This window comes from Odontesthes bonariensis, chromosome 7 (genome assembly GCF_027942865.1).
Source record: "Odontesthes bonariensis isolate fOdoBon6 chromosome 7, fOdoBon6.hap1, whole genome shotgun sequence".
NCBI classification, from domain to species: domain Eukaryota; kingdom Metazoa; phylum Chordata; class Actinopteri; order Atheriniformes; family Atherinopsidae; genus Odontesthes; species Odontesthes bonariensis.
Genome location: NC_134512.1, coordinates 22,767,014 through 22,782,916, shown reverse-complemented (window position 1 = coordinate 22,782,916; position 15,903 = coordinate 22,767,014). Strand labels below are relative to the sequence as shown.

The 15,903-nt window shown below is 42.1% G+C and overlaps 2 protein-coding genes across 4 annotated transcripts in view; one reads left to right on the top strand and one right to left on the bottom strand.

The window, feature by feature from the left end:
- Positions 1-189: 189 nt before the first annotated feature.
- On the top strand, positions 190-1,910 carry LOC142384726 (small integral membrane protein 29-like). 2 transcript variants are annotated; one of them, XM_075471024.1, is made up of 5 exons: positions 190-297; positions 451-729; positions 822-847; positions 970-1,078; positions 1,541-1,910. In XM_075471024.1, exons 2-5 carry the CDS (start codon positions 610-612, stop codon positions 1,592-1,594), a joined length of 309 nt encoding a protein of 102 aa, XP_075327139.1. In that variant the 5' UTR covers positions 190-297; positions 451-609; the 3' UTR covers positions 1,595-1,910. The 2 variants fall into 2 exon arrangements, with proteins under 2 accessions (XP_075327139.1, XP_075327140.1); XM_075471025.1 differs by having other exon boundaries at positions 191-297; positions 547-729.
- Positions 1,911-6,117: 4,207 nt separating this feature from the next.
- reln (reelin) overlaps positions 6,118-15,903 on the bottom strand; it is a 93,343-nt gene continuing 83,557 nt past the window's right edge. The window contains exons 50-65 of one of the 2 annotated variants that reach the window (XM_075470123.1): positions 15,556-15,806; positions 15,313-15,467; positions 15,010-15,224; positions 14,618-14,795; positions 14,344-14,519; positions 14,147-14,253; positions 13,803-14,045; positions 13,516-13,691; positions 13,353-13,426; positions 13,065-13,226; positions 12,804-12,961; positions 12,379-12,598; positions 12,026-12,223; positions 11,460-11,558; positions 8,629-8,755; positions 6,847-6,935 (exon numbers count right to left, since the gene is read on the bottom strand). In XM_075470123.1, coding sequence (XP_075326238.1) covers positions 8,635-8,755; positions 11,460-11,558; positions 12,026-12,223; positions 12,379-12,598; positions 12,804-12,961; positions 13,065-13,226; positions 13,353-13,426; positions 13,516-13,691; positions 13,803-14,045; positions 14,147-14,253; positions 14,344-14,519; positions 14,618-14,795; positions 15,010-15,224; positions 15,313-15,467; positions 15,556-15,806 — 2,533 coding nt within the window. In that variant the 3' untranslated portion in view covers positions 6,847-6,935; positions 8,629-8,634. Of the gene's footprint in view, positions 6,936-8,628; positions 8,756-11,459; positions 11,559-12,025; positions 12,224-12,378; positions 12,599-12,803; positions 12,962-13,064; positions 13,227-13,352; positions 13,427-13,515; positions 13,692-13,802; positions 14,046-14,146; positions 14,254-14,343; positions 14,520-14,617; positions 14,796-15,009; positions 15,225-15,312; positions 15,468-15,555; positions 15,807-15,903 lie in introns of both variants that reach the window. The other variant, XM_075470124.1, reaches the window with a different exon arrangement.

Sequence of the window (15,903 nt, the reverse complement as noted above, 5' to 3'; positions counted from 1 at the left end):
AATGATCTACTAAACATTGCTTAAAATGATTTTGGTTGTTTCTGTTTACCGCACTTTCTTCACGCATTGTCTTTGGAAGAGTTTTCACTTTACTTTTAATGCCAAAAACTTTGGCACAGCACTGTAAATGGGATTCAATATCTTTCCAGTTCGACTACCAGCAAACTTCATCTCATACACTCCTCACTCAGGAATGTCATGGAGCAGGTTGAGATGCAAGAGAACTGTGAGTGTGTCTCATGTGACATAAAATGAAAGCAGCAGGAAGGAAACATGTTTCGGCGCTCTCTGCACAAAGTAAGTCTACATTTCCTTATGGTTGAGGAATGTTAGAAGGTTTGTTTGTTTGTTAATGACTTTTCCAACTCATTTGCAAAATACAACAACCTCTATACTGCCTCTTGGATTCTACATGTCAGAGTAAGCTGTGTTTTGTTTGACTCTTTGTAGCTCCAACTCTGAACCTTTCCGGAGTTAAAAAAAATTGTACCGTCAACCTTTTAGCAGGAATGACAGTGACAGCTCTTCACTGAATGTGTCACACAGGCGTCAGCTGAGGCGCACAGACTGGAGGCCTCCCATGAAACAGAAGACTGAGCACAAATAAGAATGAATTTGAACAACACAACTCCCCATATATCACCCCCATACAGCAAACCTGGATTTCCTGGTTACTATGCTCTCATTCCCTTTGTTCTTTTAACACTGATTGGATGTATAGTTGCAGTGGTAAGAATCTTCATCTTGATATTTTTAAAAGGGTAATGACATAATTGCACAAATAATTTCAGTATCTAAGGTTGTAAATCTTTGTTTTTCAGGTTTTTTATATCAGAAGAAGATCAAGGTAGAGCGGTTTCACTCATTCTCTAGTATCAACAACATCTTAAGAGTAATGTGGTGTCTTTTATCTTCTGTCTCCATTCAGCCTCCTTTCATTTTCTTTTTCTTTTCCTTTTCCTTCTTCAGATTAGATGAGCTGCGCCACCGGCTGATTCCTCTGTACAGCTACGACCCTGCAGAGGATCAGGAAGAGTGGGGCGAATCTGGCAGAGAGGATGAGGAGGCCGAACTGGCTGTAAGCAAAGCACAGAGGATGTAATGAGTACATCTAAAACAGTCCAATACAACAACACCTCTAAAACCTCTTTAAGAAGCTATTCATGTGCAGTTTTAATGAATATTTAAATTCAGTTACTTTACAATATTTATCAACTTTTTTTTTTTTTTGGCTTTTAGTAGATAGGACAGTGTAGAGAGAAAGGAAGCAGGGGGCAGAGAGAGGGGGACAACATGCAGCAAAGGGCCATCCGATGCAGTACTCGAACCGAGGCCAGCTGCAGCGAGGACTATAGCCTCTTGTACATGGGGCGCCTGCTGTACCCACTACGCCACAGACCGCCCCTATTTATCAACTTCATACTTATGTTGGACTGCAATAGATTGCTATAATGTGCTTGTCGATGGGTAGCCTGGTGTATTTAATTTTCCGTGCCGCAGTGAAACCTTCAATTTATGTGTAATTTGATTGTCTTCACAGGAGCCTTTGTATAAGAAGAGACAACTCTCCTTAACGTCTGGCTACAGCGCATGAGCTGGACATCAAGAAGACAGAGTCCAACCAGGAAATGAAATCTGCCTTCACTAAACAAGGCACACAGCATAAACTTAAATGGAGACTGATTATTACCAAATTAGAGGTTTTAAAGAAACCTGGATAAACCCTTTTCCTGTTCCTCAGTGGTGTGTTCATTGTGCTGCATCAGACACCAGATGGCACTGCAGTACTGTGTTTTGCTTCTTTTTTCTTTTTAAATCACATTGAATGTTAAGACGGAGCTGGCAATATGTCTTTTCAGACCAATAAATCAAAAATTAAAAATCCGGTTTCGGAGTAATTTGATTTGTGAGCTTGTGCATCTCTCTCTCTCTGTGTGTGTCTTTCCAATTATGTGGGCAATGGCTTTAAAGGCACACCTGTTTCTGATTGGTAATCAGAGGCTTTGGTGTGGATGCATCCTCACATGTTTAATGAAAACATGGGATCACAAAGAAATACCAGGTGATACACACACACACACACACACACACAAATACAGCCAAAAATCAAAAAATGTTCTGAATCTGTATCATTTCTATTTAAAACACCTGTGTGTGGATTTACAGTGGCGGTGACGCGTGTCTGTCGGGCTCACTGTGGTTCCACCTGACCTTCATCCTTCTAGTCTCTGCTCTCGTCCCCCCAGTTCTGTCTCTGGAGAGCCTGCTGTGTTACTTCTGTCCCCTGCAGGATAAGAACCACTCCTGCACAAACAGCACCAGCCAGTGTCTGCCTTACCAGCGCTGCTCCAGCTCCAGAGGCCACTATGGCTCCCTCCACGTGTTGTCTGCTCAGGGCTGTGTGGACGCTGAACTCTGCGGTTCCCATGAAACTGTCTCTTACAAAGGAGTTGAATACACTGTCAGTCGTACTTGCTGCTGCAAAGACAAATGTAACGCTGCGCCAAAATCTCACAACAACCTGAAGAAGCTACTGGGGATAATCAAAGCAAAAATGGATAACGCCACTAATATTCAGACGGAGGAGCCTTGGGATTCATGTGCAAACTACACATTATCAACAACAACAACTGCATGAACTATCTTTAAAAATAGGATCATTTATAGTGTTGCGGACTGGGGGGTGGCTTGTTAGCCATAGAGAGTTAATATCCCCAAGTCTCAAAATGGTGACTAACATTTAGTCAAATGTTTGTACTTTGTAATTTAATCTAATTTGTTAAAATTATATGCAATTAAGAGGGAGAAATCTGTCACTGTGCTCTCTATGACTTCTTTAAGGTTATTGAAAGAAGAGGGTGGGCTGGTCAACCATCCTCTTTGAATATTGAAGTAAATGCTAGCATTATTTCTGTAGTTATTGATGAATGTCGCAGAATAAACGCGCCATGATTAAGTTCCCATTTGGTGTAGTTGATGTGTGTTTTGCAAACAGGTGTGATAGAAGGTGGGGCCTGTTTTAAGAAGATCTCGAGTCGGTAATGAAAGTTGAATTCATCAGGAGAAGCTCTGACAAGGTTTGACTGACTGGATTTAAAATCTCTAACATGAACTGGTAAGTTACACACACGGTAAAAAAAAAAGGAGTGCGCTCGTCTCTATCCTGACAAAGGCTCCCATTTTCAATGGGACAACCATTGGAAATCATGAACATCTTTGCAAGGTTTGGCTAAATCAAAGCTTGAAATGTTTGCTTAGTTTGTCAGTGATGAGGACAAAAAAAAGCAAGGAGCACAATGATAAGTGACAAAAGATAACTTGTATTGTTTCTTTTGTGCTAAGGTGAACCCACATTAGCTACTGCAGAGCTGATGAAAACTATTCACTGTTTGTGATTGTCATGTCTAAGAGGTGATGCAATGGGTCATAAATATTCAACTACATGTGTTGCAGGCACTTCCAGAAAATATGAAGAAAATCAGAAGTTTCACATCGATAACAGGAAGAGTCTAAAAATTCAACTTGAATTATGAATATAAATCTGAAAATGGAGCTAAAAGATAAAAACCTTATTTCTATAAGCACTTTAGCTTGACTTCAGTGAGAAACATGAGCTAAGGTAAGGTAAGCTGGTAGGAGAAATGCATAATGACTTAGGAAAAGACAACAGTGCTGCTACGAGAATCCAAGCACACTTAAAATAAGATCTGATGTGGATTTGCAGCAGGGAAAACCATGGTAGAATAAAATATTCTACCAACAGTTACTTCTTATCATCAAGTTGTTTCATAGAAGCTGCATTATGTTAGATTAATAAAAAAAAAAACATTGCTTATTATGATGATAGATGTCAGGACATGCCACTCATACCCACCCTCCTGTCCTCATATCTATTTACATGAATCCCAGTAAGTATGACAATAATTTTTGTGGCTCCAAGGAATTGAGACAGAATTATGCCTTTTCCTTCCAGAAAGGATGATGTTATGCTTCAGAAGATGACAAAGGAAGCCACAAACTTCTTTTACTAATTGTTTAAAGAAGTTGACTGACTGTATGCTCCCTCCCAAGCAAAATGACCATTTGATCCCTGGATGTTTTCTGTGTTAAAACCTGACCCATTTTTACCTCTAAACCAGAATAGTTTTCAATATTGAAATCCTTCAGGAGTTCTTACCTCATGGAGGTGTATAACAAAATCAATGGTAGTCTGTGCGTGCTTTTACCTGTTATCCAGCGCTTTTCTTTATCTTTCAGGCAGAACATGTTGCGGCTTCTACGTGTTGCTGTACTCTGGTTTTACCTTCTTCTACCCTCGCTGCTCTGTGGAAATTTGCACTGCTACTACAGCCCCGTCCTGGAGACTGAGAAGACATTTGAACTTATTGTGACAGAGTGTCCTCCTAATGAGCTGTGCTTTAAGGCAGTGGGTCGCTACGGCAACTACACTGCCCTGTCAGCGAGAGGCTGTATATTGGAAGAGAGCTGCAGTCGGCGGCATAGCATCCGCCTCAAAGGGACGGTCTACACCATGAGCTACAGCTGCTGTGACTGGCACTACTGTAACTCGTGCTTTGCAGTCAAGCCCCTTTATGTCACCGTAACCCTTGTTGCTGTGGTAGCCTGCAGTTTGTGACTAGTGCTCAGAGGCTTTTCTGCAGCCTCAACATGGGTTAAGGCCAAAGGCCTGTGGATGAGTGTGGTGAATGATGCCTAGTTTGAAAACACTGAGGCGTGCACCAAGGTGATGGCAGGTCTTTTTTTTTTTTTTTTTATAACTGAATGTTTTATCTTCATAGAACACTGTTATTTGTTTTTATTGTGAGATCTAAAAATAAATTTTGGATGAAAATTATGTTAATGTCAGTATTTTCAAGCACTGATGCTCATGTCTGCAACTTTCTCACTGTCAACATGACACTGAAAGAATCAAAACATGGATCTAATCCTACTAACAAGGAACATCTGTTTCCAGTTTTTATCACATTGTTAGTTTAATGAAGCTCTGTTGTTCAAAATGATTAAATCCATATCACCGGTTGGCTGACATGTTCGCTCATAACTATTAACACAGGCACAGCTATTTGTCTCAGTCCCACATTGTATTTGAGAGACCCTTAAATGTTTTTATTTTTATCAGGATCTTAAGTGCTTGAGGTTGAGGCCACAATGACGAAAATAATTTCGACAATCTTGAAAGATTGAGTAATTGGGGCAACACGCGGCTCATGTGGTAAAGCAGGCACCCCCATGCAGAGAGGCTGAAGCACCTAAATGCAGCTGCTCTGGGTTTGAGTCCTGGGGCCTTTTGCTGCATGTTGTCTCCCTCGCTCTGCCCTCATTTCCCATCGAGCAACTTCCCAATAAAGGCCACTAGTGCTAAAAAAATCCTTTTAAGAAAAAGTAAAAATGATGGAATAATTAAGTGCAGTATTTGGAGGACAAAGCCAGACTTTTAATTTGTGAAAGATGAGGTGACACAATGTGTACAATATGAGGTTTGGACAGTTATTTATTTCCCTTTTATAAGGCTGCTGGGTCTCCCCATAGTGGATATACATATATATACAGGAGATTGCTATACTGGAGTTACACCGAGGGCAGATGGTCCATATTACACAGACTTCAAAAACAACACTAATAGAGCCTCATCTCCAGGTAACAGAAATAAGTAGAGAGAGAGAGAGATTGGAAAGGGGGGGCACAAGAGTAGAGGGAAGTGAAGTAAGAGGGGAGATGATGCAGTCTGAGAGCCTGACTCGACCGTCTAATAACTTAACACTAGAAAATAACATACAGATTTCACGCACAGTGCATCTTAAATAGGTTACGTGAAGAACCATTTACCATAAATATCTGTATTTTCGGGAACCAACATATATAAAAAAATTATTTAAAAAAAATCATTGATCAGTCTTTTTTTTTTTCCTTTTTCTTTTTTTTTTCATATTTTCTCCTTTCCATCATCGTGCAAATCTCTCTTTTGTTCCTTCTTGGTGTGAGGCCTGGCGTTTTTTGCCCTGCCAACACTTGATCCAATAAACGAGGAAAAGAAGACAAAAAATAACCCAGCACCCTCCCACCTCCCCTTCCCCCCCCCCCCCCCCCCCCCCCCCTTAAAAGCATATGAATTAGTAGAAAACGAATGAACAAACAAACAGAACAGAACACCACAGTCAACTCATCACAAAAAGAACCCACAGACACACAGAACACCAAGAACACAGTACATTTTTTTTTTTCTTTTTTGAGCTTCTTCATAGCCGTTATTCCTTTTAATGGTCAGTATCATTGTGTGTCTTTCCCCTGGCGTACTCTTTTAGCGGCAGTGGAGTGGTCCTCCCCCTCCCCCGGTGGCTCAGTGGAACTGGGAGGCTACTCTCCAATCAGCTGGTCAGTTCAGCAGTGATGTGTTATCTCTCAATTTCACAGTGTGGTAGGAAAAGAAGGGACAGGGTGAGGGTCGTGGCCTGAGGGAGGGATATCGGATGTGGACATAGGAATTAGAGGAACGACAGCAACAATAACAAAACAACTTGAAACCCCAACCATCGTTTGGGGGAAAAAAGTAAACAAAATGGCCGCTTCACTCCTTCCTTATTATGAGTTTCATTCCCACCGATCTCTGTAGTTGGGAAGGCCGTGCTTGGCTGGAGCGTGTGAATGAGTGGCCCACATTTCTGGCAGCGAACTGGCAGAGATGGGTGAGGGAAGTCTAAGGCTGATTGGACTCCACTGGTGGACGAGTCTCAGCAGGGTGATATGTCGTCAGGATAATAAGGATGTGCGAGGCAGGTCGATGTGTGATTGGCAGGTCAGAGATCCCTACTTGTTTGGTTCAGGCGCTCTGCTGCAGTGCCCGTCTCTTGCGGCTGTAGTAATGACGCATACCGGTCTGTCGGGCAAAGTTCATCATGTAGTTTTGTTTACGCGTGCTGCAGGGATACAAACACAGTAAAAGAGGGAGGGAAAGAGGAGGGGTGTGAACATTAATGACAGAGTAAAGAGCACTAAAAGCTCACACATTACCATGCACACGCTCTAATCTAGGCACGCAAACACACAAATGAATGCAGGTTCAACACACTCTCAGATTCAGGTTCATGCTGACATTTTCAATCAACCATAACCTCAAACACTCAACAGCTGCATAGATCTCATGGCTTGGAGAATGGGTGGAGCAACTTCACTCACTTGGATTTGTTTACATTCTGCACAAATGGAAGGCAGCTACATGATGAACAAGGCGATACTCTAACTACATGTAACCAGTGGTGGACCAAAAGTCACAGGACATGACAGGACACAAGGGGTTTACAAATGTTCTACCACAAATACGAGGGTGAAACTCTGACACTGAGTGTTTGAGGCCAGAGTTAACAGAAGGAAAGAAAAGAAGACAAAGGCCATAAAAATGCAGGATCCTGAGCAGGGAAAGGATTTAAAACTATGTCACAGAGAAAAGCTGCAGAAGATCACTCTTGCTTAGCCTGTTTATTGCCTCTTCCATCCAGCAGGGCGGTGCCAGTGAGCCAGGAGTGCAGCCAGGGCAGACAGGGGTCTCTGTGAAGCGGGTGGGTGGGCAGGAAGGGCAGGGGAGGGGAGGTAGGAGATGGTGTGCGTGTGCGTGTGTGTGTGTGTGTGTGTGTGTGTGAGGCGGTTGATGCTGTGAAGATGGCTGGATTAAGGTGGATGGGACGAATGGCTGGAAAACTGTATGTGTAAAAGAGCATATGTGCATTCTTGTGTGTTTCTGAAAGAAACGTGAGGACAAAGCTCCTGGCCCAGAGACATATTTTTGTTGTTGTCCTCAGACAGACAGACAAACAGTCATGAGCGAATAAAGGATGGAGAGTTGTTGCAAAAGCCGATCCGTAAAGGCATGCAAGGGGCGGAAGAATTTGAAAAAAGTCAGATGAAACTCAGTTGTCGAATGTGAGTTCATTTAAAATGATGATGTTAGATGCCCTGCGTTGCAACTGGGGCTGAAATATGAGTGGAAAGCAGTTATTTACTGCTTAGGCTTGAGTGTGACAAATAATGGATGTACAAACAGTACTCTTTTTAAAGTAAGAGCCCTTGTGTCAGCTTTGATCCTAAAACCAGTCTGAAGCTGAGGTAGTACCAAGAACAAAACAAACAGATACAGATATAGTGATGGATTACATCACACATATACACACAAACACAGTACCATTGACATTTGTGTATGAAAAAAATCCCATTAAAAAAGGCGTCAATGATTGTGCAAACTATATATCAAAATCAAAGCCATCAATCAGGGAATTATTCTCGAACCAATGTTCAAGATTCTCTCATCTGCGTTTATCCCTCCATACACTGTGTCTTCACGAATATTGTTTTACTGTCTGTGCGAGAGCTAAAATCTGTGTGTTGGATCATTTTGTCAGTGAGCCTCCACCTGAACACTGTGAGCAGCTGGCCTGCCCTTCAACCTATCTTGGGAGTAAATATAGGTGAGAGCATGGAGATGATCAATGGTAGCAATGAGGAGGGCTCGGTGTAGATGTGAAATTAAGGAAGGGTGTCTGCAGTGTAACATTGAGAAGAAAGGGTTTGGAGGGGGGGTGAGAGGAGGCTGCATTCAAGAAGAGGCGGAGAACTTACCTGACACTACAGCCATGCCAGAGGGAGCAGAATACAGAAGAGAGCAGAGGTTAGAGCGCGAGAGGGGAGGGGCAGGAGGAGGGGACTGCTGTCTCGTAGAAAGGTCTGAGGGGGGAGGAGACCCAGCCTGGGGAGGCAGGGGTCCAAAGAAGTGAGATGGGAGGAGAGAGGAAGGCAGAGAAATAGTCAGAAGAGCAAGAAAGAAAAAAAGAGTGAAGAAGAAAAGAGCAAGAGAGTTGGTGGAAATCAAGTGAGGAGACAGCAGAGATGTGTAACAAAGATAGAGAGATAACCAAAAGTAAAACAGAAGAGGAATAACAAGAAATACAGCAGTAATCCATCCATTGTATGCCAGAATGGTAAGATATAGAGTCAAGGAAAGAGTTTGGAGGAAAGAAGGAAGGAAGGAAAATACAAGGAGAAGAAGGATGATGAAGGAAGGCAGGAAAAGATGCCATACAAGCCGAGGAGTGAGCCAACCACATGATCAAAGGTGATATATTAAGCAGCAGGGAGGAAAGATGTGCAGACCAAAAGAAAAGATTGAGGAGAAAGGGTGAAAGGAAAAATGTGTGAAGGAGCCGTGAAAAGAGAGAAATAAACAACAGAGCAAAGTGTGAGGGTCACGGTCACTCTTTTCAGCAGACACTGTTGAAAACTGCGCAAATGCAAGGGAAGGAGTAGGACAGGTCATGGCCTTGTAGACCAGGGACAGCTCAGGTTAGGCATGAGGAGTGTGTTTAAGTTTGCAACTTTACATAATCTGAACATTACATGGCTATTTTTTTTGCAGAATTTGAAACGCTACGGTTAACCATCTGAATGAGGGAATATTCCGCAGCAACATATTGCAAACGATTTTTTAAATAATTCACGATGTTGCTGTGTTGATGCTCAAGACCGGTATAGTGTAGTTCATGTTCATGATATCTGCAGAGTCCTGTAGACTCTTCACTTTTTTAATCTAAGCTGTTTGAGAATGTTTGAATTGGCTTCAACTTTGAAGAAATCAAACTGAAAATGCAAAATGTAAAAATGGGAGAAAAGAAAAAGAGAAAAAAAACAATTGATGAATAAGTGCAGATTGTCTGCAAATTCCTTCAGATCAAATTAAAGAATGTTTTATTCCTTGAAGACAGAAATACAGTAACGACATTTTCAAATGAAATGAATTTCACAGTGGAAACAAGAATAGAAAAGTCAGACTGTGAGTTTACAGTAGAACAAAAACACAATATTAAAAAGATGAGAAGCCACCACTGTTTCCACTATTGTACTGTACATAGACAAGAATGAGCTCTTACACCAATATCTTCCTCAGTGTTGCACCTGTGTACCACCTTGTATACAGACACCACTTTCTCCTACTTAGCACACACACAGTCACACGTAGACACTGAGGAGAAATGCTGAGAGATAAGAAATGAAAGCCCAAATGATACTTCACAAACCTTGAAGTGCATTGCCTCAGAACTAATCGCAAAATCAAAAAATGATGAGAAAATCAATAATATTGCGTATTTCTTGGCAAATGCGGCACAAGACGAGATTCTCCTACAAACATAGATGAACAAAACAATACAAACAAAAAGAAGTCCAAAAATGACAAAATGCTAAAAAATACGACTGAACTTGACTAAAATGTAGTCTATATGCGCTCTCCTTTTTGCCAAAATTTCTTCTAATGAAACAAGTCACTGAAAGCCCCGTGTTACGAAACAATGTGTACCAATGAGTGATGTGTCTCCAGCATCTAATTGATAAAGGTGCATCTGTGAGTTTCAGTTGAATTTGAATTTCTATGAATGCAGTTGAGAAATAAGAATTAATCAGAAGGAAGTGTTATAATGTTCACATGGGTGCGCCGATGGTGCTGAACCAGCAGCAATATATGCATAGCTACACCTAAGCTGTAGAAACAACCCCACTCTGAGCCTATAAACTGCATTACCAATCTCTAGTCATTGGACGTTATGGTTTCTGGTAAACGGAATTAATGTGAAATGAAATGTTAGTGTAAAGCTTAGTTCAAAACAGTATTATGGCTTGTAAAATAGTGAAGATTATCATCAGAGGAATATATATATAGATATATAATTTTGATTTAACTCCTCTGATGAAAATCATTCAACTGCTGAAGAAAATGCATAATTAAGTATTTTGCAGCACCATTTTAGCAATCAAATGCACATAAGTGCATTTTTTGAGAATGCAACTGTTCTTACCTAACAACAAACACCAAATAGGTTAATGAAAACATAGGTGAATGCCAGAAAAGGTAAGAATCTTTGGTGAAAAAGGCCCAATGATATTGATTAACTGATCTCTAACATACCTCATAATGGTCACTAGGGGTAGATGGGTTAACTGAAATGAGTGATTATTGTAAATTATGAATTGCTGTGTATGGATGGTTTAAATCCAATGAGTGCTTCTGTACAAAAACAAATGATAGTATTGTAGACATTAACTAAATGAATGAATTCAATTGCAGTTATTTAGTTAAAGATTATGATGTGACAACAAGAGATGATCTGCGGAAAAGAAAACAGCTAGCAACAAATAGCACCCTTCACAGCAAACTGTGGTGATGTAAATAGTCTACTCTGCTTGACTGACACCAGAAACGATGATTAGTCTATAAAATAAGTGACTGCTCAGAGGCTGTAGGTGGTGAATAGCACACATGTAGATGTGCATATATCTGTATCCATGTGTCAGTGTAGAGTGGAAGTAACCATTTGTACAGAGGTCAAGCAGAGGTAGAGGCAGGGGTAGCTCAGGCTTCTGTTGGGGCCTGTCTGGGGGTCAGCTGGCAATTGGGTACTCACAGAACAACTTCAACATGGTCCAACGCCCACTGGTCATGTCCTGCACCATCGTGTCGTGGCTGCCACCATCGCAGCATCACCCCTTTAACTCTTGCTTCACTGGGGAGATCACAGAAACATAGGGGAGTCAGTTTTTACATCAGCTTTGATTTATAAACCACTGGTTTATAACACACAGTACCCATCTTTAATGAGGCCATCTTTTTAAAGAATTTAAAAGTTGAGGTTGATGGCTTTATTACCAAGAAATTTGCTAAACTTTCAGGGACCAGTTATAAACCGATAATAAAAGCACCTGTAGGTTTTGTTTTTGTAGAAAATCTCTATATTATCCACCAGCATGACAGGTGCAAGTAGATTTTTCTTGATGACAGAAAAACAGATATTTGTGAAGAAATAATAATGATTTTTTTTATTTAGCACACAGTATGAATGATAAGTTAAAAAAAAAGACAAATAAAATTCCCCTTTATTAATTATTAAAATTTTAAAAAAGTACCTTAATATAAGAATGCTCCACTTAAACTAATCCAAAATGTGCATGTGTCTGGATATGTAGCACTCACAGTGGAATGTTGTAGGAAACTCTCTGGGCCTTTATGAAGTCTTTGGGCTGATGCTGGGCAATAACATGCCAGCTGACTCCATTATTGACACTGTACTGTAAAAGCACGGCCCGGTCGACTGTGTCAGCCTGATCCAGAGCTATGTTACAGCTGTCTGTCTGTGCCACGCTGCCAATCTGCAGCACAAACATGATCTTACTGTAAGGAAACAGAGAAGCAAGGAAATAGACAAAAGATTAGAGAAAGGGTGACAGATCCCGATCAGACTAAACTGTTTTAGCGATATGTAAATATATCCGATACACGGCACCTTTACATATTTAGTTTAAATAATGTTTCGGTACTACCTGTACCTGGCTCTAGTGAGGTCCAGCGGTTTGGTAACTGCCTGTCGCATCTTACAGTCGTTGAAGTAGAGTGAGTCTCCATGAGCGTGTGGTGACAGCTGCCCACAGCCACTGCCCACTCCACCGCCCTGGATCAGCTGCCAGCTCTCCTGAGAAACGCCACCAGACTCAAAGTTATCCTTGATGGAGCTGGGCAAGTCAGTGCTCGACAGGGAGCAGTCGTCTCCTGTTGAGGTGAGAGGAAGCAGGAGGAGAGTGATAAATGTTAGAAAACAGTAATTCTCCATGAAATTATTGTGAAAGAAGGAGTTCCTTCATGAGAGCTGCCCAGTAAGATTTGGTTCTGTTTTGTTGCAAACTTTGCACAAGCAACTCTACCTATAGGTAATAAATAGCAATGCATCTAATATAATACACTGTTTGTAGCCCACCATGGTGTCCTTCATCACAAATGCAGATTACTCCACTCGTGCAGTATCCGTGACCGCTGCAAAGCCCCGGACAGGCCTCGCCAATGTAAACATGATCCACTCCCCAGCTCTGTCGCTCCCCTGTCCCCTCCTTTTGAATCCAGCGGAACTGAGTAGCCCTAGAAATGTGCAAGAAATCGCAAAAGGCAAATGCTGCTGTAACATAAAAATGTCTACACGTTCCACTAAAAATGACAAATAGCAAATAGTCTCCCTCCTTACCCCGAGGAGACCTGGTCTGGCAGCTGCACTGTGACCCTGGTCCATGTTGAGCTGTTAACTGGACTGTAGATTGTGGATTCATGGAATTGGAAGGGCGAGCAGCCCACATTGTTTACTGAGGAGGGCAGGCACTCTGACTGTACCAGCTGCCATGAGTCAGACCTGAAAGAACGGTAATGAAGAACGGAAAACAACCCGTGTAAAGCAGATTCTATAAACAAATAGTAAATCTTTTAATGCTGGAATCCTTGCAGTTGTCTTTGCCTTCTAGCTTTTTGTTTCTCTTACCTTGCATCCTTCCTGTACTGCAGCAGGACAGAATGATGGTCTTCACACGTGTCTGCCTCACAACCAACAACAATCTGCAACAGCGAGAGATGTAAGGGCCTGAAGTCACCATTCACAAGATAAAGAACAGATGTTGTCGTAAAAAAAAAGATTGGCTCTTTACCTTGAACTGTAAAATATATCCAGGCTGCACTATAAGCTCTCGAGTGGCAAGGATGTTATGTGTCCTATCTTCGTTCTTGTTTGGCCAGTACAGGTGAAATGAGGGATTTCCACAGAAGCCAGCTGTACGCACAGCATTAGGGTAGAAGCTCCAGCTCTCCTCATGTGAAACCCCCTCTAGTGATAGTAAATATGCAAAAGGAGGATGAGAAATCGAGGTGATTAACTGGAGCATTCACTTATTTGAATGCTATCAGGTTCTGATTACATCAACACAAACAAACTCACCATCATCGAAGGTGTCAAGCAGGGTAGATGGATTGATGTCTGACCCTCCCACCAAGATGTTGTCTATCGCCCACTGGGCTCTTTCCAGGCTTGGGGTGGCGAGGCCCGAGGAAATAGTAAAAGGCTGCCACCATCTCAGGCGAGTGGCATTAGTCAAAGCTCCTTCTGGTAGAACAATATAGTCCCTCCTCACTGACACATACTTAAGATAGTCCATCTCATGCAGTAGTGTCCAGGAAATACCTGAATATTTACAGAATGAAAAAGTTAAAGAAAATTGAAGAGAGTCGATGAACAAAATACAGTACAATTTTGCATGAATGCTAACAATACTGTTAGCCTACCTCCATCAGTAGAGTAGTCCAGCAGCACCCCCTCTTTACGACAAGTTGGACGGTGGCACATGGTCATGTTATCTTCACTTCCAATCCTAGCCCAGTATTCCACAAACCTATCAACAAAAACACAATTCATAATGCAGTTAAAGTGGCACTACAAAATAAAACCCTCTCACTTTTATGCATAGTGGCTGAATACTGACTTGGCCCCTCGGAGGTCCAGATCAGCAGTGACAGCCTGTCTTGCATCAGCCCCTCCGAAATACAGGGCTGTCCCTTCTACCAGCACACCACAGTCTGTGCAGGGCTTACCGCCCTCAAGTGCCTGCCACTGAGGCCCTGCTGCCCCCTCCCAGTCAAAACGCTCCTTTAGAGATGCCTGCAGAAGAAAAAACAGGAAAATAAAATCTAAAATAAACAGTTTAAAAACATCAGGGTACCGTTTCACTCATTGGACACAAGAAAATGAAAGGCTACCTTAAGAGTAGTGCTGGCATAGCAGTTTGGTCCAGTAAAACCTGGATCACAAAGACAGCGCTGATCCAAACAATCTCCGTGTCCCCCACAGTGGCTGTCACATGCTGGCCCAATGTAAAAGTTCTCCACACCCCACTGGATGTCTGAGTGCTGCTGGTAAAACCGAAACCGCACTGGACTGAGGAAAAGACAGATTTGTCAAGCAACACACAAATAACTGCATAATATAATATCATATCATATCATATCATATCATATCATATCATATCATATCATATCATATCATATAATTCCAATAACTGCTAAAATAATTTACAACAATAATATATCAACTAAAGAATTCTAACATGTCCATATAACATGATAATTCAGCTAAATATGATACAACTTACGTGTCAGCCAGGCTGTCAGGCAAGGGATAAACTGCCCTCTTCCAGCCCTCAGCAGGGAAGAAGACCGATGGCTGGGACACCTGACCACCACAGCGGGGGTCAGCAGGCAGGCACTGAGGAACCAGGTACTTCCAAGTGACTCCAAAATCTACAGAATACTGAACGTGAACCTGCCGGTCTGCGTGGCGATCTGGAACACTGCAGCCTACAGCAATCTGAATGAGACAGATACTGACAAGGTTAACTTACTGTAGTGCTTTCAATTTATTTTTACCAATAAGTCAACTTAGACTTATTAATTACCTTGAACTGTGTGACCCAGCCCTTGCCTGGAACAATATCATGAGTGACAGCATACACTTCTCTCCCATCAGCATTTCCGCACATCATCACACCATCAGGAGAGCTGCAGAAGCGCTGTACTGAGCAGTCCTCTGAGAACAACCAATGATCACTCACTGAGAACAAAAATTGAGGAGTAGAAGTGAGATGCATATAAAACAAAACGATCCTGTACAGCAATTAAAGGCAACTGTTAATAGATACCTATGGCCGTTTCTTCCTGCTCATTCAGTTGACCTATTCTTCCTGAAGTCTCATCAGCAGGAGCTCTCTCATGGTTAGGCAATGCCACCCCTCCAAATGTGTCAGAGATCTGTGCCCGTGGATCTGAGCCTGCGATGAGGACGTTGTCTAGTGCCCAGTCACTGTGGTCAGTACCGTCATGCTGGGGCTGCCACCAGCGCACACGGACTCCTTCCTGACGTGCAGCAGGGGGCAGCAACACATTCACAAACCTGAAGAGGCAAAAACATTCAGGCATTTGTAGACTCCTTGCTTCGACTGTTACATCTTATTGTGTGCAAATAGTTATGTTCTTAGGTGGCTGGGAGG

Excerpts from the sequence above, each read along its gene's own strand:
- LOC142384726 (XM_075471024.1), top strand. The coding sequence starts at position 610 with ATGAATTTGAACAACACAACTCCCCATATATCACCCCCATACAGCAAA. Across the intron at positions 848-969 it reads TATATCAGAAGAAGATCAAG|ATTAGATGAGCTGCGCCACC; the intron begins GTAGAGCGGTTT and ends TTCCTTCTTCAG. Across the intron at positions 1,079-1,540 it reads ATGAGGAGGCCGAACTGGCT|GAGCCTTTGTATAAGAAGAG; the intron begins GTAAGCAAAGCA and ends TTGTCTTCACAG.